Here is a 25,143-nt window from a genome sequence, read left to right as displayed (position 1 = left end):
TATTTTTATTTCTTTAGAACTCTTTATAATTTTACTTTCATTTTATCCAAAGCTCTAGGAATATGTTAACTTTTTGAGAAAATTATAACCGTGATAAATGTCTGGTTACAAATAACTAGCTAAGTAGTTGTTTTTAAGTTGCTGTAGACTTATGCTTTATGTATATGTTCATAATTTCCATTGTGTGGACTGTTAGAAGGATACGCTTTTCCATAATTTTCTGTAAGCTGTACATCAAAGCACAGCATTAAGTTATTTTTAAAGTTATGTAATGGTGCAGTATAAACAGTCACCATTATAATTAGGTCAAGTATTAGAATAAACGACAGTTCAGCACATAAAATCAGTGGCATAATTGGTGGTGTTATCTTTGAAAATGGACATTGGCTATTTGATGAACCTCTCAATCTGATGAATAAGGGGAGTTTGACTAGTTTAGGAGAGTTTTTCTTTAGCTCAGTTCACTCACCTTAGTGAAGAAGCCATAATGAATAGGGGGTTGGAGTTAGAGAGGGTGGAAGGATAAATGAGAGAATGGCCTTTCTAAATAGTTTTATCTCTTTTAATTTTAATTAAGTGTAACCATATGCTGTCGATAGCTTTATATCCTTGGACAGAGTCTCACATGAACATTTTCAATGTGCATTTTTCTTTTCTTTCTTTATAAAGATCTGTTTTAATTATTCTCTGGTTAATTCCAGCCTGAATTAAGCAAAAATCTCATTTCTTCTTATTCATTATGTTTGTGGTTTTGGGATTGGTATTAGGGAGGTCAGTGGGGGAAGTGGTGGTGAAGAGAAATTTATAGCTAGAGGGAAAATTCCACTGCACATATGATTCAACTGAAGAACAAAGAATCATAGTTCCAAGTCATCCAGGATTCAGTCAGTTTAAATCTTTACTATTTATCCTCTTTCCATGTTTCAATAAGATGGGTCTCTTATAAATATGATCATCCCGTTAGACTCAAATGCTGCATGCTGAGACAGCTGCATCTGTGTTTCTGTCCGGCAGTGTATGCTTACTGCCTTCAAGCTGCAGTTTATTTAGCCTGGCTTATCTGGTGCTGCTGTAGCAACCATCAGTCTCCAGGCAACTGAGGCACATTGACCTCTCCGTTGAACTACTTCAATTTAGCTGCCCAAGACAATAGTAATGGTAGTAAATGTGCAAAATGTGAGTTTTTTAGGCAATGTGCAAAGGAAAGGATATGAAAAATGTTAAGGATAAATTAAATGTTTAGATAGAACTCTTAAAATTGTAATGCGTTTGGTAATTTAATCTTTTTTTCAAAGTGACAAAAGTTTGTTTCTGGTTTAACTTTCATATAGGCCTTGTTTGTTTTCAAATCACACACAAGCCATTGTGTTTAAATAATCACATCCTAGCCTTTTGTTTAGGGTTTCTTTATAGATAATTGATTTAAAATTATGTGGTTAAGTTAAAACGATCAGCATTTAAGATGTAATTATGGAAGTCTTGTCACAGTTATTAAGAAAACCTTGACACCAGCAAGTAGATATTTTAAAAATATATAAATCAGAGAATAGAAACATTAAATTTGAATTAATGCTTTGCTTCCTCTCCTTCCCCCCAAAAGACTTAATGAAAGTAGTAATTTTTAGGGACTGGCTTGGTGCCAGCAGGATGAAAACTCGGAGGTCATTCTTGATCTTTCTAGCCTTGGCTTTAAGTCAAACAGGCCTCTTGTTTGGCTTGGTTGCTGTCGTAAGAATTAAAAACTGAGAGTAGATTTGTGCCTTTAACGAGGGGGGAGACAGTAGTAAAATTGGGGGCATCTCATGTTTAGCAGACCTAATTTGAAAAAAAAACTTTATATAAAAAATGACATAGGTTTTTAAGTAATTTAAATAAACGAACTTCGAAGGTTTATGTGATCTTTAGTAAATGCAGGTATTTATTTTAAAGGTACAGTTTAGTGATCGTTTTACAGATTTCTGAGACTTTTACTTCAATCAGCTTTGAATATTTTGTTTTCCAGCATCATAATTGTGTGTGTGTGTGTGTGTGTGTGTGTGTGTGTGTGTGTGTGTGTGTTGCGGAGCTAACTTATGTGTAGTCCTTAATTTCCTTTCAAATGATGTCTGATATGACACTTTGATTCTGTTTGAGAAAATGATTCGGTTTCCTAGGCAGAGTCATCTGACTTCAGAGGATCTCTGACTTGATTGGTCAGAATGAAAAGTGTCATCTGTTTTAAATAACTTCATAGTGACTTGTAATTTTAAAGAAATTAACATTCTGAGTAAAATAAGTTTTTTAAGTCACTTTGTAATGTCACTTAGATGGTGAAGACGTTAAGTAATTACACAAGGTTGCATGTCTAGTAAGTGACGGAACTTAAGTCTGGAAGCAAGGCAGTCTGACTCCTGAGCCTGCTGTCTGGTTTACTGCTCAGTACCATAAAAATGAGTGTCCCAGTTATGTGCCTCCTTGTCAAGTGGTGTCTCTTTGAAAAATATTATAAGGGATTTTACCGTGTCCATTTGTGTGACACAATGCAAAATAGAAGTTCGGGTCAGAAATCCTGGGTTCCAGAAGCTTTGCTACACACTAGTGTAACTGTGCGCAAGTCTTTTCAGTTTGTGGGCATCAGTTTTTTTCATACATAAATACCTGTCCTACCTGCTATACAGGTATGTTATGTTATGTATGGTATAGTATTGTATGAAGTTCAAATGAGAATAGGTATTTTGCAGATTATAAAGTACTTTGGAATTAATGGTTATCACATTGATGCTACAACATGACATCATTAATTTTAACTGTTACAGAAAGGCCTGATTACCAGTGTGAAAAATTTTACAGAAGCACTTCTTTTACTAAAAATAGTATTAAATATTTCTTATAAAACTCATAATTCCAAGTTAACCTAGATACATGAATTTTAGCCATTTTAGGTTCAACTGTTGACTAAGGTCTTAAATTACTTCAGTAGCCACTGTAGTCCCAGGGGCTCAATTTTTCTCCAAAAGATAGGTGATATATTGATTAGATAGTAACCAATTAGGAAGCCTTAGAATTTGTTGGCTATTCTGTGCAGTCATCTTGTCCAGTCATGAGTGTTCAGTGATGGTTTAACTACAGTTTAATCCCTCCCACTACTTTACAGAAACTCAGTTGTAGGACATTTCAGCATGAGCCTAAACAATGGTTTTGAAGACGTTAAGCTCCTAACAATTAGGGAGCAGTTAGGGGCATTGAATAATGTGGAATGATGCAATTGAATCTGACAGCTTTAACAGTCAGCCTACTCATGGGACCCGAAAGTTGTTCACACTTGGTTTCATCTCTCATCACACGCTGAGTATTAAAGCCTTACTGGTGGTGGCTGACACAGAAATGGGGTCTGTTATCAGAATATGTTTCATAGTACAGAGTTTGAATTGAGTTAGAGAACATATGAAAACTTTCTAGTGTTCTCCAGTTTTTCCTGGAAGCTTTTCTAGGCAAACAAATTGTGTCTGCAAATTGAAAAATACATATAAATTAATTGCCATGAAAGTATTTGAATCCTTACATTATATTTGCAGTGTTGCTATGTTATTGTATAACCTAAATTAAGATATTGCATAACGAGACATTTATACCTTCTAATTTTTCTTAGGTAAATATGTTTTAATCTTTGAAATATAGCCAGCCATGTTAATATCAGAATATAATTGGCAAATTATATTCTCTAATGAAGTTAATGGAAAAGATGGAAACCGTAATAGATTATAAAAATAATTTTTTAAGTAATAAACTAAAATTTGAGTGCTTTCTATGTGCCAAGCATTCATTTAAGCCCTTTACATATATTCACTCAGCTGATTCTCACAGTGTTTTTATGAAGTAGGTACTGTTATTATCTTCATTTTTACAGATGGAAATTGAAGACACAGGAGTTTAGTACCTTGCCCAAAGTGAGAAGCTTGGTTTATGGCAGAGACGATGAAAATAAAAAGGTTTTTTCTTCTAAGTATTTATATGAAACAGGAATTTTAAAAAAATAATATTCAATTTAGTGAGTTTGACAGAATTTTGGAAGAATGTAATTTTAAATGATGTGTCAAGGTTAAAAATCTTGAAGAAGAAGCTACTATGTTTTAGAGCTTATCTGAATCATTTGATTTTAATGTTTATTGACAGGTTAATTGTGCATTTAAAAAAAGACTTGCTATAACCTCATCCTTATATTATTGAAGTATAAAGTTTTGTATCTACCTCCAATCAGATATAGTACTCTGATACTTTCTAAAGTTGAAATTTTTATAGCTACTGTTCTTTCAAACCTAGTTTTTCTTCTTTATTCTGTATTTTTCTGCCTTTACCATCATTAGGGAGAAAAACAAATCTATCAAAAACAATGCCCACTTTGAAGTCTGTTATTCAGATAATTGAGTAGACTTAGCTTGACTTTTTTCCTCCACAACTAACTCCTTTAGAATGAGCCAGGTGCCTAGGAATTTGGTAGTTACTTTACGACCAGAGCTCTTTTAAAACTTTTCTGTGGTCATGAGCAGACATTTGACATGTAAGAGGTGAACTATTAACAACAGGGACATTTCAAGTTGAAATATAATTTTAATCTTGTTAATATTTTAATATGGTATGTCAGTCTTCTTAGGAAATACTAAATTTCTTTAATTTGTTTTGCATTTGAATACTGCCTTGGTAGACTCACATATCTTTCTGGATGTTTAACGTAATAAGTTATTCTAAATTTGTTAAGGGTGTTCTTTGACTCCAGCACCTAAATATGTTTCAAAGTAACTTAGATTTACCTCAATAATTTTTCAATTTACCTTCGCTCTACTTGTCTTGAGGTCCATTTTGTAAAATAATTATACTTCTCTTAATGAGGCTTTTATAAGAGTGTTAGAGTAAGTGTAACATAATATCTTGAGTGGAAGTAGTTCCTTTCAATTACTAATCTTGGGGAGGGAACAAAACTATGATACCATATATTGGAAGTTAAAGCAGAAGTTTATTATGGCAATATGAATTTATAATTATATAAATTATTTGTCTTGACCTAATGTAACACCTACTTTCACATTTTGAGTAAATGACTTCATTTCAGTGGGACACTGTGAAGCCGAGTAGTTTGCTTTGTAATCAATGTTCTATTTGTATTGACTTATTTTAAAATAATTTTAAATGCATAGAAAAGTTGTAAAAACAGTATAGAGTGCAGAGTATAGGGTCACGTATATTGTGGGTATCCTTTGCTCAGCCTCCCCAGTGTTCACAACTCATATTCTTATAGTGCCAGTAGACCCACGGAGGATATCTGTCCACAATAGCCATTCTCCCTACCTGGGGAGATAAAACTGAAATATCATAAGGTGGCTACTGCCTTGTAAAAAGAATTGCCAGTCATTATACCAGGTCTTCTGAAGTGAACTGTGGCACATTAGTAATTTGCTTTGAGTATACTTTTTAAAATTCATGTCCAAAGTATGCTGTGGAGAAGTGTGTGTGTATTGTTTCCTTTATTCCTTGTTTCAGATTTCTTTTCTATAAAAGCTTTCAGTGCCCTTTATGCTTCTAAAACACTTTCTTCAGGTTCACGTGGAGATCCTTCCATCATCCTGCATCTAGGTGCTTTCTTATTCGTGACAGCGTAGGTTTTTGAGTCTGCAAAATGCCAGACATTACATGTGTACTCTCCTCCATAAGACATCTTTTTTTCCCCGCTCTCGCACTTGTGCTCCTCCATTGCTACTAAGTTGTGAGATCCTTTCACTAAAATGTTAGAGGTTTCTTGTCAATAAGGTACCAAGAGCTATCAAAGGTTCCCAGCATATTAACCATTCTAAATAGCATTTCAAAAGTGCTGACTAAGCAGTGTCAGACATTTGTAGTCTTTGGTGACTCATGTTACTTGCTTAAAATGATAAAAAGTAGAGTTTTAATGTAGCCTGGTTTGGATGTATGCCACAGAACCCTACCTGGTAAAATTAATAACTTATTTTTAATATCTTGAAAGTTTTTTGTTTAGATAAATGCAATAATTTTTAAAAAACAACTACCAGATAATGTTTACCCATTCAGAAATTTTGGGAAATTGGTTATTCAGGATAATGAAGAATATATTCCCATTTTAGTTGATTATTTTATTGATTTACTTGTGCCTCCCATCTTTATAAAACATACATTCCTGTTTTGGAATTAGGCTAAAGATGATTTATCTTTTTCTGATGACAGTCATTATGCAAATCAGTTATTATGCTGTTGTACTACTTTGCATTTTGATCTTTTAGTATGGTGAGCCTAACACGTGATAGGGAAACTAAGATAATTTGGAGACCACATTTGAAGTTAATAAGGATAAATGTAAAGCCCTTGTCAGAAGGAACCCTTCCTGTAAAAGGGTATATTTCTATTAGAGCGGGATCTTTTGATTCTTATCAAGAGACTAAGGCAGCTCATAAAATTGATAATTGGAACTAAAAAAGTAGTCCAGCTGGTATAGTATTAGTCCTGGTTCAGCCAAAAGATGACTGCATGAAAAAGCAGACTCAAGAGGCCAAGGTGCGGGTGCTGAGGCACATGGATGTCCACGCTCTTTGAGCAACATCCCACTGGCACTCGCTAACCCTGTAACACGCTCCTTGCTCATATTTTCCTCTCCTGTCTTGCTGTCAGCTGTTACTTCTTGCTGCCAACAAACTGTCTCAAAATATTACTTCTTCTTCCTCTTTCTAATTAATTTTCCACTTCTAATCTACTATATGCTTAGTTGATCTTTTTAGAATTATGTCTAGAGTGTAAGAGTAAATTGGCTCTGCAAAGGGAATTTTTAAGTATAGGGTACCTGAGATTTTAATACATGGGATGAGTAGCATATGATCTTTTTGTTTGTTTGGATTTTTTGTTTTGTTTTATTTTGTTTTTAAGTTATTTTGTGAGTAGCCAAGATTCCTAAGTATTTGACTTCTGGAAGGGCAAAAAAAATTTTTTAATATATTTTCATTTATGAACTGTATATTTTATGTATGTCTTACTACTGAATACATGGCAAGTGTCTAGTATGATCCTTAGGTTAAACTTTTGACTTAACCTTTTACTGAGGGCTAATTGTTAAACAGGACTTTATAGTACAAACTTACTGGCTTTGTATACCTATCTTTAATAAGAGAAAAAATGAAACCCAGAAATTGACCGATTGAATTTAGACATTAACGTATGAACTGTGAAATATACCCTTTGGAACAATGGAAAGCAAGGACAGAATTCTACATCACAGAAACTTTCTGTGAATTTAAAGTCCAATTTTCATCCTTAATAAGTTGGCTAGAGGCCAGATAGAATGTCAGGATCTGAGTCTTTCCAGAAACAGTTTATTCTCTGTAATATTTTGCTTGTTATAACTACTATGTCGTCCTGATCCCTTGTGTGCAGTTATACATGTCAGAATGTCCCACATCTTTTGTTTTGCTGTTATTCAGCTCCTTTATATTAGTTGTGCTTCAATTCTTTGAAATTATTTTCCAGAATTTTGTTCTGAAATAACTGTACAATGATTTCATTTTATAAAAACTTAAGTTTCATTTCATTCATGAAAAAGAGTAAGAAGTATACTTTAAAATTTGTGGTTCTCTTAAATCCAAAGAGTATTTCAGATTAGTAATAGCTTTCTGTGAGTTAACAGTATTTTGTGTACAAGAGATTTGCTTCCAGAATGCCACATTTTAAGGTTATAATATTCTTGGAAAGTGGGAGAAAGTATTCACATCAAAGAAGGCATTTTTATTACATTGGATTACGCAAGACTTTGGCCGGCCTCCTTAGCTTCATCTGTTTAAGGGTTCATTTTCCCTTGTTTGGCACAAGTCCCAGTAGAGGCCTTCAGAATTGTGGTTAGCAACATGAATGAATTACAAACTTTGGACTAGCTCTTCAGTTAGTAGAACTGGCTTCCTGCCAAAAAGACAGTGCCTTATATGGGGTCAGGGCAAAGCTGTGATTCGTTGAGCCCTGCATTGTATAGAAAACATACTTGTGATGCCTGTTTGCTTTCTTTTAAAATAAAAACAAAACAAAACAGAAAAAGCAGCGGGCTTCCAAGTCTATCAAAATAGGAAGTAACAAAATAGTGTGCAGGTTTTACTAATGACAGAGTTAAGGAATGGAAATATGGCTCTGTATAGTTAAAATACTAAAAGTAGAAGTTGGACATTTTGACCTCCTTAGCCAGCCTTGTGATGTAAGAGACCAAAGCATTTGTTAGACATCTGTTGTCTACCTGCCCTTATTTTATAAATGGTTTAACAAGATTAAATAATTAGTCATATGTTCACATGGTTACCGTGCCTCATCGGGTTTTGGTATCGATTAGATACTTTGAAATTAAAGCAGGAATGGTTAACTTTGACTGTGTCAGTCCTTTTTTTTTTTTTTTTTAATTTGGAGTTATGTAACTTCGAAAATTGAAGTATTAATAGGATTGGTAAAACAAGAATGAAATTTGCTCTTCAGAAAGAGGAATTTTTGCTTATATTTTGAGATTGGAAAAAATTTTTCAGGTCTATCAGGAGGAAAAGTATTAAGATATTTTCCAATATAATTCATTTATCTATGTAATTCTTTTCATTTAGGCAAATACCCTCTCTGGATCTTCTCTCAGTCAGGCACCATCTCATATGTATGGCAATAGATTAAATCCAAATTCTTCAATGGCAGCTCTTATAGCTCAATCTGAAAATACTCAAACAGGTAAGTTTTCAAGACTTTTTAAACTCTAAAATTCTATCCCCAGTTGGCTCATTTTATTTGAAAAGTCTAAAGGTGTGCTTAATATAGGATGATGCCTTTAAAAAAAAAACCAGAAGAATCACAGTTGGAAGTAAATAGTATGCTGTGCTGCAAAATAGTGATGTGCTTTTTTTACTGTCTGAAATGTAAATGTTTAAGCAGAGCCATCAGCAGGCAGGAATGCAACAATGTCTCCTGTGACTTTTGTGATTGATGTGTTCAGTTCTCAGTTCTGTGCAATGAAAGTAACATAACACTGGGCTTTTCTGTGAATAGCCTAAACCTTTATTTGCATAATTCATGAAATTGCATTACACAAACTTGGTTAAAAAAAAAATCCTGTTAGAGAATTTCTACAGTGTTTAGTAATCCTGTGAATTTTTAGCAGTTGACATTTTGTAGCATTTGCCTCTTGTACTGTTTTTAATGAGCCTCTGGATTTGCTTTGTTTCATTCCATCCTTAAGCATTTGTTGACATGTCCAAGTAGTCATGCCTGTTTGGGGGAAGGGAATGGGTTTAGCAGTTCACCAAGAATGGATCAGTCATGTCTTTACCCTTTAAGGGTCAGAGGTTACCTGACTCAGAATCAGGGGAGGACAACCTTGAAAGAGGCCAGATACGGTGATTTTATAAGGAACTAACTGTAGGGGAAATAAAAGTTACTTTTCAAACAGAGATATTCTTTTACCTAAGGAATATTTTGAAGAAATTATTATTATTTTTTTAAATACAAAATTCTGGGTTTCTACTTGTTTTTGTCAGTTTGGATATTTAGTATTATATGTAACTTTATTTTTGGTGTGAAGATCTGTGTATAATACATAATTTGAGTCTTGATGTGTGGCTCTATGTAATACAGTATGTATTTTATGATTTGTCTTGGGATGCAAAGTGTTAAAAAATACAAAGCATAAGGATTTGCTGTGATAAGCATACAGATTAGCTGTCCACAGCTGTGATTCATTACTTTAACCGTAGAAATTAAAAGTGGCTGAGGGGAGGGTACTGCAAATGCAAACCACGCTTCTGTGCTGTAAAATTGAAAGGAATGAAAGAACGGAACATAATCCATGGCCTTCTACACCCACAAAAACGTGTAGGGACAGCGCCTTACATGCCACAGTTCAGCAATTCTAAACTAGCAGCATACTAGATCTTCTACTTTCATAGTAACTGCAAAGATAGTGGTAAGGGTTTTATGTATGTTTTAGGAAAAATTAGGGCAGGAGCTTAAAACCTCTTATCTAGTGAGAGTCACTTTATCAGCTATGAAATATTTGCACTGCAGATCAAGATCTTGGAGACAATAGCCGGAGCCTTGTCGGCAGAGGAAGCTCACCCCGAGGAAGTCTCTCACCACGGTAAGCATTATTTACACTGCCGAGTACAGGCAAAGGAAACAGTTGAGATTGGAACCTTCTTTATCTCCTATCAGCAGAGTGTACATTTGTGAGGCTATAAAAGCATTCTGAAGATAAGAAGCATGTCTGGACAGTCAAGAAAAATGATTATAAATTAATTTGAATATTAACTTAAACAGATTTCTAAGCTTTTTAAAAGACATAACTCTTGATACATTTCCAATCAATTTGAACTCTCCTGTTTTTATCATTTATATATTTAACTGTTGATACTGTTACTGCATTAATTTGGGTAATTCTTTTTGTTCATAAAATAGTCTTAAAATCTCTTAAAGCGACAGACTTGAGACTTTCAACTTTGGGCTCCAGTTTTTGGTCTGTTGTGGGGAATGCACTTAACCCTTTAGTTTCCAGTTCCTGATTCAGTGAATGAAGTTTTTGTGGCTCATCTCTAAAATCCCTCTAATTCTTAAAATTGGATCAAAGTATAGCATATGTATTACATTGTTCTGTGAAATTATCTTAGATATTATATGAAAGAATTAAGGTACCACTTATTAAGATATAATATATGTGAAGTTATTCCTTTTAGCAGGAAACTCTTAACCAGAGTTGTACTGAAGGGTTGGTTAAATTTCTCTGAGCACAATCTAAGTGTCCCATTCTCAGTGAGGAGAATGAGAGAAGGAAATACTGTGTCAGTTATACAAGACAGTGGAACTTTAGGCTATGGCTATCTTTCAACTTGTACACCTTCTTCTAGTTTTCTCTCTGTTCTCCAATTTTGTAATCTCTACCTCAAGCATGCTGTTAGACTGGGTGAGAATGGAGAGCAAAAGGAAGAAAAAGCCCATTCTAAAGTCTTTTTCAAATGTGAGAAATTTAAATTTTTCAGCTGTGAGAATTTAAAAATTCTGTTAAAAATTAAAAATTGTATGTGATGACTACCGTGAATATCAGTATTGCTGTGCTGCTGATACAGTTGGAGGAGGTCTGTTAAGGAACATCTTTATCATGAAAGAGATTAGTCCAGTAGCCTCTAATTTTGCTATTTTATGGTGATACATCTAGTAGTGCCTTTGACATATGAGCTAAAAGTGGTATTGTTTTTCCTAATTGAACTCTGCAGAAAATTAAATATTCCTTCATTCGAGACAAGGAAGCTGAAGCAAACAATGATAATAACATTTGACTAATCTGTAAATTTATACTTCTGTACTGTTTTATTCTTTTCCAAGAAGGAAGTTAATGGATTTTTGCTCTAATGTTTAGTGGAGGAAGCATTTCTGTGTTTCCCCTTTAAACTTAAAGTATCATACAGGCCACCCAGAAATTACTTAAGATCGCTTTGTGCTATTTTGCTTGGTGTGTTTCTTTGTTTTTCATTTGCTAAATGGAATTTAACACAATAAATGTTACAAAATTATTTTTAGCATATATTTTCAACTTTTTATTACCCTCTAAAGATCAACCTGGAAGGTAATAACATAAATGATCCTGGCATAATAAACTATTTGGAGAGGGATGGCCAACTGTACATAGCATAGGATGTTTACATATGGAATTAAAAAAGCCTCATTTGTTTAACTTCTTATTTAAAGAGTTTTTTGTAGCTAAACATATTAAGGTAGTGGCAGAACAATAATGGGTTGTTAGAAGACCTGAGTTGTAGCCTCAGCTCTGTCGTTTACCAGTGGTGTGTCTTTGGACAAGTCACTAAAGCCCCATCTTATTTCCTCAGATGGAAATAGAGCCAGGTTTTGATTTCTCACTAGGTCGTTGTGAAGATCATATATAAGCTAATTATGTGGAAACACTTTGAAAACTCTAGAGTCCTTTACTAATGTGTTCTGTTAATACGAATATTGTGAACCAGAAATGGCTACATTTACTAGGTTAAAACAAGTAGGTGAGAGAACATTACATATTCATCTTAATATAAGTAATATTTGTTTTGGGGAGAGTTGCTTAAATCATCACCATTCGAAGTACAGATCTAAGACATTTTAGAAATATTTGTATAAAAGGCTCAAATAAATAATTTGGTCTTGATAATGTGTTTTAATAATGAAAATACTTACAAATAAGTATTTTTGAATTTATAATAGAAAGCTCCTTTAAAATTATTAAAAATTTCTTTTTACTCATTTGATTGAGATTTTATTATAAATTAAAATGCTTTCTAAATTATTACAGTTGTACAGTGTTATTCTGATATTTTGCATAGTAAAGCAGAATGGTAGAACTCTTATATCTCTTTTGGCTAGTTATTTAAAAGTCTTCCTAATCTTATCTTTCCTTTTTGTCTTATACATCTATATTGGGTTCTTATACCACCTATTTCAGAGATTATTGGTATTATGTTTATATTTTCTAGTGGCTTTTAATTAATCAAAATGGCCAGCTATCCCCTTGATTTTACAATTCAAGGAGGAACAGTGATAATTACTTAACTTTTAAGGTAGATTATAGCTTTTTATAGTTCTGGCGTAGGCAGCCTGGTGTTAGAAAACTTGTGCAGGAAAGGGGTCAGCATGAGGTGAGAAATATGAATGCTCACTCCTTCAGAGGGTTCTCCTCCTGTTTAACCTGAGAATTAATGTTTTCAACAGATCTCCTGTAAGCAGCTTACAGATTCGCTATGATCAACCAGGCAACAACAGTTTGGAAAATCTGCCTCCAGTAGCAGCCAGCATAGAACAGCTTTTGGAAAGGCAGTGGAGTGAAGGACAACAATTTTTATTAGAACAGGGTACTCCTAGTGACAGTAAGTATACTTTTCTTGTCTTTAAAAAAAGATGACTAGATGGATGGGTGGATGAATAGACAGGTGGACAGATACAGAAGTTACATTTCAAGACTAGCAATGAAATTATGATATGCTGTATATGATATGGTTAGAAATGCAGTGTAGTGGCTTACTAGAACGGATTCTACAGTTTTACTGCTTGGACTTGAATCTTATCTTTATCTGTTATTAAAAATGTGATCATGGGCGAGTTTCTTAAATGTCAGTGTGCTTTAGTCTCCCGTTCGCAGAGTGGGAATAGTAATGTGCCTGTATCATAGTGTTATTTTGAGGGTTAAATGATATCAAAAAAAATGTAAGAAACATTGCCTGGTTCATAGAAAGCACTTATCTGTTCACTGGTTATTGTTATCATTTATAATTATTATAATATTGGCACTTTGTTTCTCATTGTACGTTGTTTTTATCAGTTTTTAACTTGTACTAAAATACAAGAGTTATATTTTTCTCATAGCTTAATTGTTTGAAGAAAATCTGCTCACCTCTGGAGAGAATTTATTATAAAAAATGCATGTAGTCAAGTATGACTAAGTATTTCTTGATTTTACAATTTGGACAAGAAAATAATACCAAGTTATATATATGTAATTTTTACATATTGCATATCATTTAGTTATTAAAACACATAATATGTATTACATATACATATTTAGTATCTTTATACTTTTTAAGTATTGGTGCAGGAGCCATGGGTGAAAAATGTCAAAAAGTAAAGTTACACTGCAGGTGGTAGTCAACTGGAAAAGTGGCCTACTGTTAAGGATATATATTTTTGTGGGAAAAAAATAGGTGGTTTTTATCATTTTGGGATATAAACTTTTGCTGCTTTCTTTTATGAAGACAAAGCATTTTGCCTATTAATGGTCATTTTTCATTGACAAGTCCCATAAATTGGTATTTTTATGAATGGTACCCTGACAAAAAAAAAATGCCAGGAAAAATGAGAGGAAGTTCATGCTGGGATAACCCTTAAACATGAGAGCTGGAGGACAGGTTTTGCTTAGTCCTGTTGCACGTCATTCTGGTGCGCTAAGGGTTTCTTTGTGAGGTCTTGAAGAGGAGGGATAAAAGTAAATCCTTGGGAAATGACCATATGTGTCTGTACCAGTAGAGTTGTGTTTTTTGAAGGCCCTGAGGGCATTTTAAACAAATACAGCTTTTTAATACATAAAAATTTTAAAGTGTCTGTCAGTGTGGCATAACAGTAGCACTCTGTGTTGTCAGTCGGAGTTGTGGAAGGAATTGAAACTGTATTTCAGGTGATGAGGCAGGACAGAAACGGAACCTGTTTACAGATAGATGACGGGGCCTTCTTCGGGATCAGCGCTGTGGTGCGCACGCACTGCCCCCTGCTGGTGGCTGTGTGCCTCAGCATGCCTAGCTCCTGGGCTTGGAGGGTTCTCTCCCTGTCTGGTGGAACGCTTAGATTTCACCAAGCATCAAACCAAAACTTGTGTGCTCTTTATTGTGTTGAAGGATATTGATGTGAATCTGTCTAATTTTAAATATGGTTTTAATGTAAAATCATGGCACGCACTTTTAATTAGGCTTTTATGTTGATGAAAATAAAATGGGGTTTTTTTGGTCATTTTTCATTGAGAATGGAAATTAACCTGAACAAGGTGAGTGGTTTTCTGGGTATGTTTATAAATGTATAAATATATTATGGTATTTTTGTACTTACATATAAAATTAGGAGTAAAAGCTAGTTATTTAGAAATGCTTGATAGAATTTCTGCTTTTCTGTTTTAACATTTCTAGTTATCAACATTTAAGTCTTTAAAATACTTAGCCCTGTGTGTGAATTTGTCTTTGTAAAAAGCCATCTAAATCTTTGCTAGTTTTAGGAATGCTGAAGTCATTACACCAACTTCAAGTTGAAAATCGAAGATTAGAAGAACAGATTAAAAACTTGACTGCCAAAAAGGAACGCCTTCAGTTACTGAATGCACAGCTCTCAGTGCCTTTTCCAACAATAACAACAAATCCTAGTCCATCCCATCAGATGCATGCGTTCTCAGCACAGAATGGTAAGTACGGAAATATTTATTGCATATGTAGTGGTAGGCTAGACTTTCATTCTCTTTTAAATAGTAACTACGTAATAACTGGTCACCACTTACATGAAGATGTAGAAAAGGGATGATAAGTTATGTTCGAAGAGCACAAAGAATCCTGTTGAATGATGAACTTAAATTTGTTCTAACTTTAGGACATAATTTAATGATAAAATTTATTTAAATCCATAATGATGGCTTTATTGATTTAAAGCCATGGTATTCAGTAAAGAGAGAGCTTTATGTTTAAACTGATCTTAGGAACACCAAGGCTTAATATTTAAGTGTTTTTAATGTAAGCTTCAGGATAAGCTTTTCTGTAAGCCTTTAATCTTATACATAATGTAATTTAATAGGGTAAATAGATTTATTTTTGTCTTTTATTATTCTAGCTCCTGCTACTGATTCCTTGAACAGCAGTAAGAGCCCTCATCTAGGAAACAGCTTTTTACCTGATAATTCTCTTCCTGTATTAAATCAGGTAATTTCGATGTGGTTAATTTCATTTGTGTGTTTTACTCATGAACAATAGTATATCACATGAAATGGTTTAAAATTATTTTAAACAGTTTTACTGTGTTTCTTAAAATTTAAGTTTCTATTCTTTCTTCCGTTAGGACTTAACCTCTAGTGGACAAAGCACCAGCAGCTCATCAGCTCTTTCTACTCCACCTCCTGCCGGGCAGAGTCCAGCTCAGCAGGGCTCAGGCGTTAGTGGAGTTCAGCAGGTCAATGGTGTGACTGTGGGGGCGCTGGCTGGTGGAATGCAGACTGTAACATCCACCATTCCTGCCGTGCCTGGAGTGGGTGGAATAATTGGAGCTTTGCCAGGTAACCAACTGGCAATTAATGGCATTGTAGGAGCTTTAAATGGGGTTATTCAGACCCCTGTCACAATATCCCAGAACCCTGCCCCCCTCACCCACACAACTGTACCACCTAATGCAACTCATCCAATGCCAGCTACACTGACTAACAGGTAAGAAATTTACTTAAATGTATTTCAGGTTTTTCACGGCAACGTAGTGCCACATTGACCATGCTTTAGATTGGGACTTTAATACTCCTTGTAGATAGATATGTGCTAAGAAATTAAAATTAGAATCAAACTTTTAAACTAAATATATTATATTGAGAGCCATTTATTTTTGAAGCTTAAGTAATTCAGATTAAAACAGTTAAAACACTTTTAGTAACAAAGCATTACATATATATTCTGTGATGAAAATTTCAGTCTTAATCTGCGATGTCTATTTTAAATGCTAATTTTTCTTATTCTCTTGTATATTGCTTTCATGTATCATAAAATTCTAAAGAAAAGTAATATTGTAATGAAGATCACGTGAATATTAGTTTCTTAAAATTCAGCTATGTAATTTTGTTGCTTTATAATCAAAGGTTTTGATAGAGGGTGAAAGTCAAATATTTATCTTGAATTTCCAGGTAGTAAGATTCACTGTTTCATTGTATTTGAATTTCATTTGAATGTTTATCCAAAATAAGGAAACTAAAGCCATGTTGTTATTGAACATACTTTGAAGAATAAATTATTTTAAATGGACTTGCAGTGGGTACTAGTAAACTGTTTTTTTGGCTCTCTCTTCTTTGGTGCTTAATTTTACTGAGCATTTACTGACCAAAAAGACGAGGTCAAACCACTTAGTAGAATGTTTGGATTCTTTCTTGTTTTATATATGTGTTACTTATAGTAGATTACATTAGCTTTAAGTAATTACTAAGTTATTACATGTGCATGTTATAAACACATGTAAATTTCTAGTCCCTAACATAACTAAGTGCCCACTTGGTTTACAATAAAAAGGAAAATATTTCTCAACAATGTAAATTCTTGTTATTTGTATACCACGCATGTGTGTGCACACACACAAATAAATTTGTGCATCATTATTTTCAAAAAGTGTTGTGATTAAAAACTTGACTTGTTAACTTATTAAACATCAAATCAAAGAGTGGTCTTTCATTTTACATTTAAGAAAACATTAAAGGTATATAGTAGAAAGTAAGAATTTAAATCTTCTTTCAGTGCCTCAGGACTAGGATTACTTTCTGACCAGCAAAGACAAATATTTCTTCATCAACAGCAATTTCAGCAGTTGTTAAATTCTCAACAGCTCACACCAGTAAGTGCTTCCTTTTGATAATATTTTATTTTTACTAGGAGAAAGTAATCTCAGTTATAATAGATATTTAGTATGCCTACTGATTGCCTACTTTTTGAAATAACATTATAGGATGCATAGTGCAAAAATACTATGCCTTGGCATTTGGGAAGTCTCATACCCTCAGTGACATTATATTGATCCATTTATAAACATTAGAACTTTGTACCGTGGTACTCTTGATGACGGTAGAGTGGCAAACAAGCCTTTCTGTTTTCATAGAACTTCATTCTGATAGGGGAAATGGATAATATATAAATACATACTTTTTGGTAGTGATAAGTGTTGAGAAGAACAATAAAGCAAGATCAAGGGGCTAAGAGAACAGTAAGATGAGGGCCATTTTAGGTAGGATGGCTAGCTTCTTTGAGTAGGTGACTTGAGCAGGCACTTGAATAAAAGTTAAAGAAGCATGATTTTTTGACATGGGGATAGAAGAGAAAGCACATTTCAAGTAGAAAGAACAGCAGTTATAAAAGACTTCGGCTGGACATGTGTGTATGTTTTGAAGGCTAGAAAGAAGGCCATCATGGCTGCGGAGTGAAAGGCTAGAGCAGAGGAGAGAAAGTCAGACGGGTGGGCTTGGCCTAGATCATGGACTGTCTTGTTTGGCTGTCTGTGGCAAGACATTTAGATTTATCTTAAGTGCTATGGAAAGCTGTTGGTAATTTTTTTTTAACCTTTCTGTTTTAGAAATTTTCAAGTGTACCAAAAGTAGAAAGTATAATATACTAATCACGTAGCTTTAATAATTATCCCAATTCTTAAAAAACTTGTTTTATGTAGCATCACTTTTTCTTTCAGGATTATTTTAAAGAATTACTTGGAGGGCTTTGAACAGAATAGTGATATGATAATAAATCACATTTTAAAAAAGTTTAGCTGCTGCATTATGGAGAGTAGTAGGCTGTGTGTGTTGTGGGGGGGAGGGTGGGGGGGAGGGTGATGGTGGAAACAGTAGAAACAGAGAGACTCTTGGACTAGTCCAGGTAAGGGATGTCGGTGTCTCAAAATAGCATGATAAATGTGGTGAAAAATTGAAATCATGCATTTCAAAACTAGACTTGTTTGTCAGAATTCAAGACAAAGAAGAGTCCTAAGCAATTGGATGTTGACCTTTACTGATATTTGGATGACTAGGAGGAACAGGTTTTGGAGAGAAAACAGGAGTTTTCTGTGGTCATCCTGAGTTTGAGGTGTCTATTTAGATGGTCAAGTGAGGTGTTCACTAGGCAGTTAGGAGTCCGGAGCCCAAGGAAAGACTGCGGTTGGGTATATAAATTTGAGGTCAATGCTGCATATGCGATGTTTAGATTCACAGGATTTGATAAGATCAGTAGGGAATAAGGACCAGTCGGTGTCTGAGGGCGGAGCCCTGGACATCCTGAAAAAGGAGAATAATCCAGTAAAGGAGAGCAGAAAAAAGTGGCCATGAGTTAGGCGAACAGAGTGAGTGAGGGTCCATGTAAAGAAAATGTTTTAAGAAGCAAGGGGATCCACTGTATAAAATGCTTCTGGCGGGTCACATAAGGGTGGACTATTGGATTAGGCTGTCTAGAGGTTTTCCACAAATGTGGTTTTGGTGAGAAGTAAAAACTTCACTGCGTGGTTCAAAAGAAAATGGGAGGAGAGAAAGCGAAGGTGGAGTAGAGGCAACTAAAGACGTTTTACTATAAAAAGCAGAGAAATGGGCACCTGATGGAAGAAAGACATAGTCTAAGGGGGCAGTTTCTATTCATTTAGAATTGTGATGGCACATACGTATGTTGATGGGTCGGCTTCTGCTGCGGGAGAGAGGAAGGTGCTCCTGGAGCAGCACAGTTCCTAAGAAAGGAGAGGAGCTGTGAGCAGACTCCACTCGTCACGGGCAGGCAGAGCAGCAGCCAGTGGGTTTTGTGGGAGGAGGTTGAGGAAACCCACTGTTTCAGGTTGCATTGGTGAAAGCATGGCATAGATACTTTGGATGAGGGGAGAAAATTAACTAAGACAGGTGTGGCAGTGTGTCGTCCCAAGTCGATATGGTCAGGTGACTTCTCCAGCCCCATTTTTCTAGCACACTTCACTGAGTCAGACTGCCTGGAGAAGATGCTGTTTAACTCAGTTTCAGCCTTTGTCTAAAATTTCTTTCTAACATATTTCTGTCTACTTTCTTGCTTTATAAAAATATTGAAAATATTTGTTTTGATTCTAAAGTATCATTTTAACTGTCACTGCGTTTACAGTGGTCTAAAGGTAAATTGTATAAATTCTTCAATACTTATTCTAAAGTGCTATCTTATTTTCTTATCTCTTGCCTCATCTTAATATGAAGTACTAAAATCCAGTTTTGGGGGGTTCTTCCTGTCAATCAAGATTTTACTCTAATAATAGCACATATAGATGTCCCAGTTCTAGAACCTGATGGATTGAGAGATTTTTAGCACAAATTGTTGCTCAGAGACCAAAGGACTAAAGAGGTAGATAAAGTTAATTTATCTACAAGCATTGAACTTTATGTAGGCAAGATTATTATAAGACATTCTTACTTCTCACATCTTCAGAAAAACGCTTGTTTGACCTTACTCCCCCCACCAACTGCTGTCCTGTTTCTCTGGTCACTGTCCCCTCCCAGATGGCCTTCACATTGTGTGGAGTCCCATGGGCAATTCTTGCTCTTTACGTCACTTAACCTGGCAGCAGCATCTGACAGAGTCGATCACACCCTCCTTGAAACACATTCTTCCCTTAGTTTCCAGGATACCGCATTGTCTTGGTTTTCTTTCTACCTAAGCGGCCATTCCTGTATGGCCTCCTTTCCTGGGTCCTCCTCCTCTCCTCAGCCTCTTATCTTTAAAGTGCTCTAGAATTCAGTAATGTCCGTCCGATGGCTTTAAACACCACCCACGTGTAGATACCTGCATCTCCAGCCCGGGTCTCCCTCCAACCCCTTACTTGATACCTCCACTTGGATGTATTAATAGGCATTTCAAGTGTAACGTGTCCCAAACTCAACTGATCGTCTTCCACCACATACCTGCTCTACACATGGCTTTCCCTTCCTCAGCTGATGGCAGCTCCCAGTTGCTCCAGCCCAAATCCTTCATTCTTCTTTCTCTGACGCCTCACACCGAATCCTTCGAGAAACCCTAAATCAGGTTATGTCACTCTACCCATACCTTCCATTGGCTTCTCATTTAACTCTAGAGTAAAAGCCTCGCCATCGTGAGGCCTACAGTCCTGCCTCCTCCGTGCTCGTTCCACTCCAGCCCGATCTCCTTGCTGTCTCCCTTGATCATACTGGATAGGCTTCATTGTAGCCCCTTAGCACTGGCCGCTCCATCTGCCTGGTAATTCCACCCCACCCCCTCACATCCACGTGGAGAATTCCCTGACCAGTTTGCGCAGATGACCCCCACCCTGCTGTACTCTCTCACACTCCTTTTTCCCCTGGCCTTAGCAGTAATCATACGTTTTATTTGTTTCTCCCTCTTCCCCCCAGGGTAGGCTGTATAAGGGCAGGGTTTTTTTCCCCACTGATGTATCTCAAGCACAAAATATATGTCTCAGAACAGTGCCTGGCACATAGTGATTACTTCGGAAATGAAATATATGCTTGCCATAAACAGTAGTCTCATAACTACCTCAAGAAAACACTCTTTCTGTTGGTGTGAATGAGAACTTTTAATGTTAAGATCCGAGAATTATGGGAGGGATTTGACCCACATAGTGCATTCTGAAGTCAAATACAGATAACTTGTGACTTCTTTAAGTTACTGTTCTCAATTGTCATGGATAACTTAACTTGAATAGCGGTCTCTTGTATTTATCCTTTTTGAAATAAGCAGTGCACTGATGGTGTTGACATTCATGGTAGGTGGTTATTATCTAGTACAGCATATCTTTCTAGGTGAGATGCTCATGGTCTTTCTTAGTGGTGTGAATCTCATGTTAAAGAAGAAAATAGAAAAGGCAGGCTTTACTGACTGCTGAATTCTGTGACAGGAAACTCATCTTCTTTCACATGTTTTTACCTAAGGAGCAACATCAGGCCCTTTTGTATCAGTTAATGCAACAGCATCACCACCAGCAGCACCACCAACCTGAGCTACAGCAGCTACAGATTTCGGGACCAGCGCAAATACCGATAAACAACCTCCTTGCAGGTACTCAGGCACCACCACTTCACCCAGCTACCACCAACCCATTTCTCACCATCCATGGCGATAATGCGAGTCAGAAAGTAACAGTAAGTGTTTGCTTTATTATATCTAGTGAAATAATAAAATAATTTTATTGATTAATGAGAGATGATCCTCTCTACTCTCTCTTTTTTAAAATATATTATTCCCCCGATAATTTCTTAAAACCAGTTGTTTCAGCAGCTGGATATTGTAAACCTGAAGGATTTAAGCAAATTTATGTAATTCATTAAGAATATCAGTTCGAATTTGCACATAAGGTTTGAAGGCTGTTTTATAATTCAGCAATTTTCAAAATGTTTTATTTAAAGCAAGTGGTATAAGACAGTCCACTCAAAGACAATACTTGGTGCTTTTTGAGAATCTTTGTTTAACATGTCTAATTATAGAACCGGTCTGGATATTTTAGGAATATTTTTATTATTATTTATTTTGCTCTGAAATGCTTCCTAACACTGAATCATATTTATAATAAAAGTAACATGGAAATTTTAGGGTAATCCAATTATTCAATTATTTTGCCAGATTACATTTAAAAAGAAAGTAAATTGTAGTTACATTTGTAATGGAATTTAAGTTTTTATTATTTTTATGTGCGTGATGGCATCTTACCCTTTCAGTGTCTAAGTTAAGATTAAAATGGATGCAGGAACAGTATGCTCTGCACACAGTAGCACACGTTTTAAGGCTGTTTCTTTCTATCAATTCTCCCCTTCGATTAGGTCTACTTTACTGGAGTGTAAATGTTACCCCTAAATTCCAGTTCAGGGCAGGACCCTGTTAGAGGAAGGATATTGGGATATAGAATGGAGACTGGACATCAGGAAAAGGAAGAAGGGAAAGAATGAGGTGGGAGACTTGGCAAATAAAAGTGTTAAAAGTCACAATGTTTGCTATTTCCCATAACTTTGAAAGCTTGCTGTTTACTGTGCTTTTAGTCTTCAGAAACTTTAGTTTGTATTTAGTAACAAGAATTGGTTTAAAGTATAGATTATTGGTTTTCATTAACTCTTCATTGCTTTTTGTTTGCCCATTGTTTCTGACTCCTGATTGTGAATGCGTACTGTCATTGTCACAAACCTAGTTACTTCTCCAGTATGTTGCTTACCTGGGAAATTTTAGTGATTCTGTATTGTAGCAATTTTTGTGCCATTTTTTTTTTCTCTTAAGTTTTTTCTTGTGTTAAAAAGTGAGTTAATTACAAGCTGACTTTTTCATACAATATGACATGTATTTTTTAATTGATTAGCACAATAGTAATTAATATAAAATAAACAGAATATTAATTACCTAATGGGGAAAAGACTGGAAAATAGTATTTATGAGTACCGTGTTATATGCCAGGTGTCTTTGTCGGATACAATAGTAAGTGTGATTTTAATCTTTAAAACAGTAACAGGCCGTAACCCCATTCTTTTATAGATTAGTAAAACGAGACTCAAGTTAAAGGATAAATAGCCCATGTTGGATCAGAACTCATGACTTTATTCATAACAAATTAATTTTCCACAATACCTTGTTACTACTGTGGAAAAGTCGATTTCAAGGAGGATTTTTGCTTCATTCTTTGCGAGTTCTGTCCCTCACATGGGCACTTCTGTCTTTGTTTACTGCTGAATTTCTTGTTTATAAAGCAACTGATAATGTTTACCACTAAATTCATGACTTTATATTATGCTGAAAAGTAGCCATGTCGACTTATAGAAAAAAAGGAATTTTATGTTATAATTTCAGTTAGGAGGATATTACCTCAAGTGTGGGCCAAAAATGGATTTAACTGATGCATCTGATTTTGTTTTAACTGCAGAGACTTAGTGATAAAACTGGGCCTGTCGCTCAAGAGAAAAGTTGACACTTGAAAAACGTGTAGCAATTGCCTGTCCTGCTGTGCTAGCACTTCCTCTGGCTGCCTCGCAGTCCTCTCACTACACCTCGAAGAAACGCAACAGGAACCCAACTGCACAACAGAGGGTTCACGGCCACAAGGACGTTCTTGTCAGGCCGTGCTTGATTTTCTTGTTGCTTTGTTGCACTGAAATGGAATTCCCATACCCCCCACCCCTCCCCAGATTTGTTGAACTTTGAAAGAAAATTTAATAACTAACTTTTGTCAATGAAATAATTTACTTGCCATGAGTTTATCAACTTAAGAGAAAGTTAATATAGTTGGTACGCAACTAATTTTATTATAAATTGGAGAGTTGAATAGCAAAGCTAAAGACCTGTTCCATTTATAAACTATTTGATTTTATTGTACAAATTGGAATATGAAAATATGATATTTTGTTTGGGTTACAGTGTGCTTGCACTGTGAGTCAAAACTTAAATTTCAAGGAACTGTCCAGTTTCTTCTTCTGGAGTTTTATTGGTTAAATATTGCAAATAAATAGATCAACTGAGACTTGGCGATCTTAGTTATAAAAAGTTCCTTTCTAATTGGATTTGGCCAGTTTTGGTAATCAAGTTAGAATGGTAATGTCTGCTTCTGCTAAAGGTAATGACCTTTCTCTTTTCTTTTTCTTTTTTTTTTTTTCCTAAGTGTTAAAACCTACTCATCTTTTAAAGAAACCTTGAATTGCGTTCTAAGGCTGCTGGGGGAACCAGATCAATTCAAAGTGAAAGACTTCTTTCAGAAAGAGGGGCCACTCTGGAAACTGCTGGTGGGGTTCGGCCTGAATCAAGTGCCTGTTAGTGCCTCCATGGTGTCACAATGGCTCGAGACAGCTGAGCTTGCACTGTAGTCAGTCCTTGCATGTAGTAGAAATAGTGTTGCACCAGCAGCCTTCCCCATGGTTCTGCCTTTATTAAAAACTTTCTATGCCACCGTAGATAGCTCAGGCAAAACTATTACCTGGGTATTTATCCACTAATGAGTCACAAGAAAAACAAGTGGATTTGGTATGAATTTTTGTTTTTTAATTTAAATAACTTCCCATTGCTGACAGCGATTTCTAACAGAACAGAACAACCCACCACTACAGTTCCTAAAACAGGCGAAATCTGTATTACAGCCTTTCTACTTTGGATAGCCACACTCCTAGTGTGACAGTGCATACACCAAACAATTGGGGACATAATCATTAAACTGTTCTTAAATGTGTGAATTATTAGTGGAAAAGACCCAGCTGTAACTAGACCTCCACTGTGTACTTAGCTGGAAGAACATGTTAATTCTGCAATATGTCTCTTGGTTAAACATTGCACAGTTCTTACCTCATTTCTGTAAATAAGGTTTTGTGAATCTGTTTTGTATTGTGAAAAATTCATAAGATAACATTGATATTTTGATTTGTAATATTTCTAATTGGTAGATTTAAAAGTAAAATTAATTTATTTTTATATGTTCAGGGGAATTTTAAAGAAAGTCAAATCTTTTGTAGATAATTTAAAAAAATCGGTGTGGTTTATTTTACTTATTTAACCCACTGGTTGTTATTCTGTAACAATTTGTATAAATGGTAAATTTTGAACGTGTTGTTATTTTACCTAGATGTAAAAATCTACATGTATTAAAGAAAATGTACAAAGTTTTTGTTAATAAAATTTAATAATGTTTATAACTCTGTACTATTTTTTGCCAGTTTTATTAAGTTATAATTGACATAGCACTGTATAAGCTTAAGGTGTTACAGCATAATAATTTGATTTACGTATATCGTGAGATGATTACCACAATAAGTTATCGTTATCTCATAATAGATACAAAAAAGAGAACAAAAAAGTTTTTTCCTTGTGATGAGAAAGAACTTTTTTCCCCTTTTTAAAAAATTTTATTTATTTAAATTAGTTTCAA

The 25,143-nt window shown here is 35.1% G+C and overlaps 1 protein-coding gene across 22 annotated transcripts in view; it reads left to right on the top strand.

Annotated features, from left to right (window-relative positions):
- Positions 1 to 24,917, top strand: part of MLLT10 (MLLT10 histone lysine methyltransferase DOT1L cofactor) — a 195,259-nt gene extending 170,342 nt beyond the window's left edge. For 8 of the 22 annotated variants that reach the window (XM_016124434.2, XM_016124521.2, XM_016124513.2 and 5 more), the window contains 9 exons: positions 8,607 to 8,724; positions 10,054 to 10,126; positions 12,739 to 12,893; positions 14,777 to 14,965; positions 15,385 to 15,473; positions 15,610 to 15,971; positions 17,037 to 17,133; positions 21,188 to 21,397; positions 23,158 to 24,910. In XM_016124434.2, coding sequence (XP_015979920.1) covers positions 8,607 to 8,724; positions 10,054 to 10,126; positions 12,739 to 12,893; positions 14,777 to 14,965; positions 15,385 to 15,473; positions 15,610 to 15,971; positions 17,037 to 17,133; positions 21,188 to 21,397; positions 23,158 to 23,202 — 1,338 coding nt within the window. In that variant the 3' untranslated portion in view covers positions 23,203 to 24,910. The other 14 variants (XM_016124399.2, XM_016124391.2, XM_016124467.2 and 11 more) reach the window with 5 other exon arrangements.
- The last annotated feature ends 226 nt before the right edge of the window (positions 24,918 to 25,143 follow it).

Source organism: Rousettus aegyptiacus, unplaced genomic scaffold (assembly GCF_014176215.1).
Source record: "Rousettus aegyptiacus isolate mRouAeg1 unplaced genomic scaffold, mRouAeg1.p scaffold_m13_p_10, whole genome shotgun sequence".
Classification (NCBI taxonomy): Eukaryota; Metazoa; Chordata; class Mammalia; order Chiroptera; family Pteropodidae; genus Rousettus; species Rousettus aegyptiacus.
This window is presented reverse-complemented; position numbering and strand designations above follow the sequence as displayed.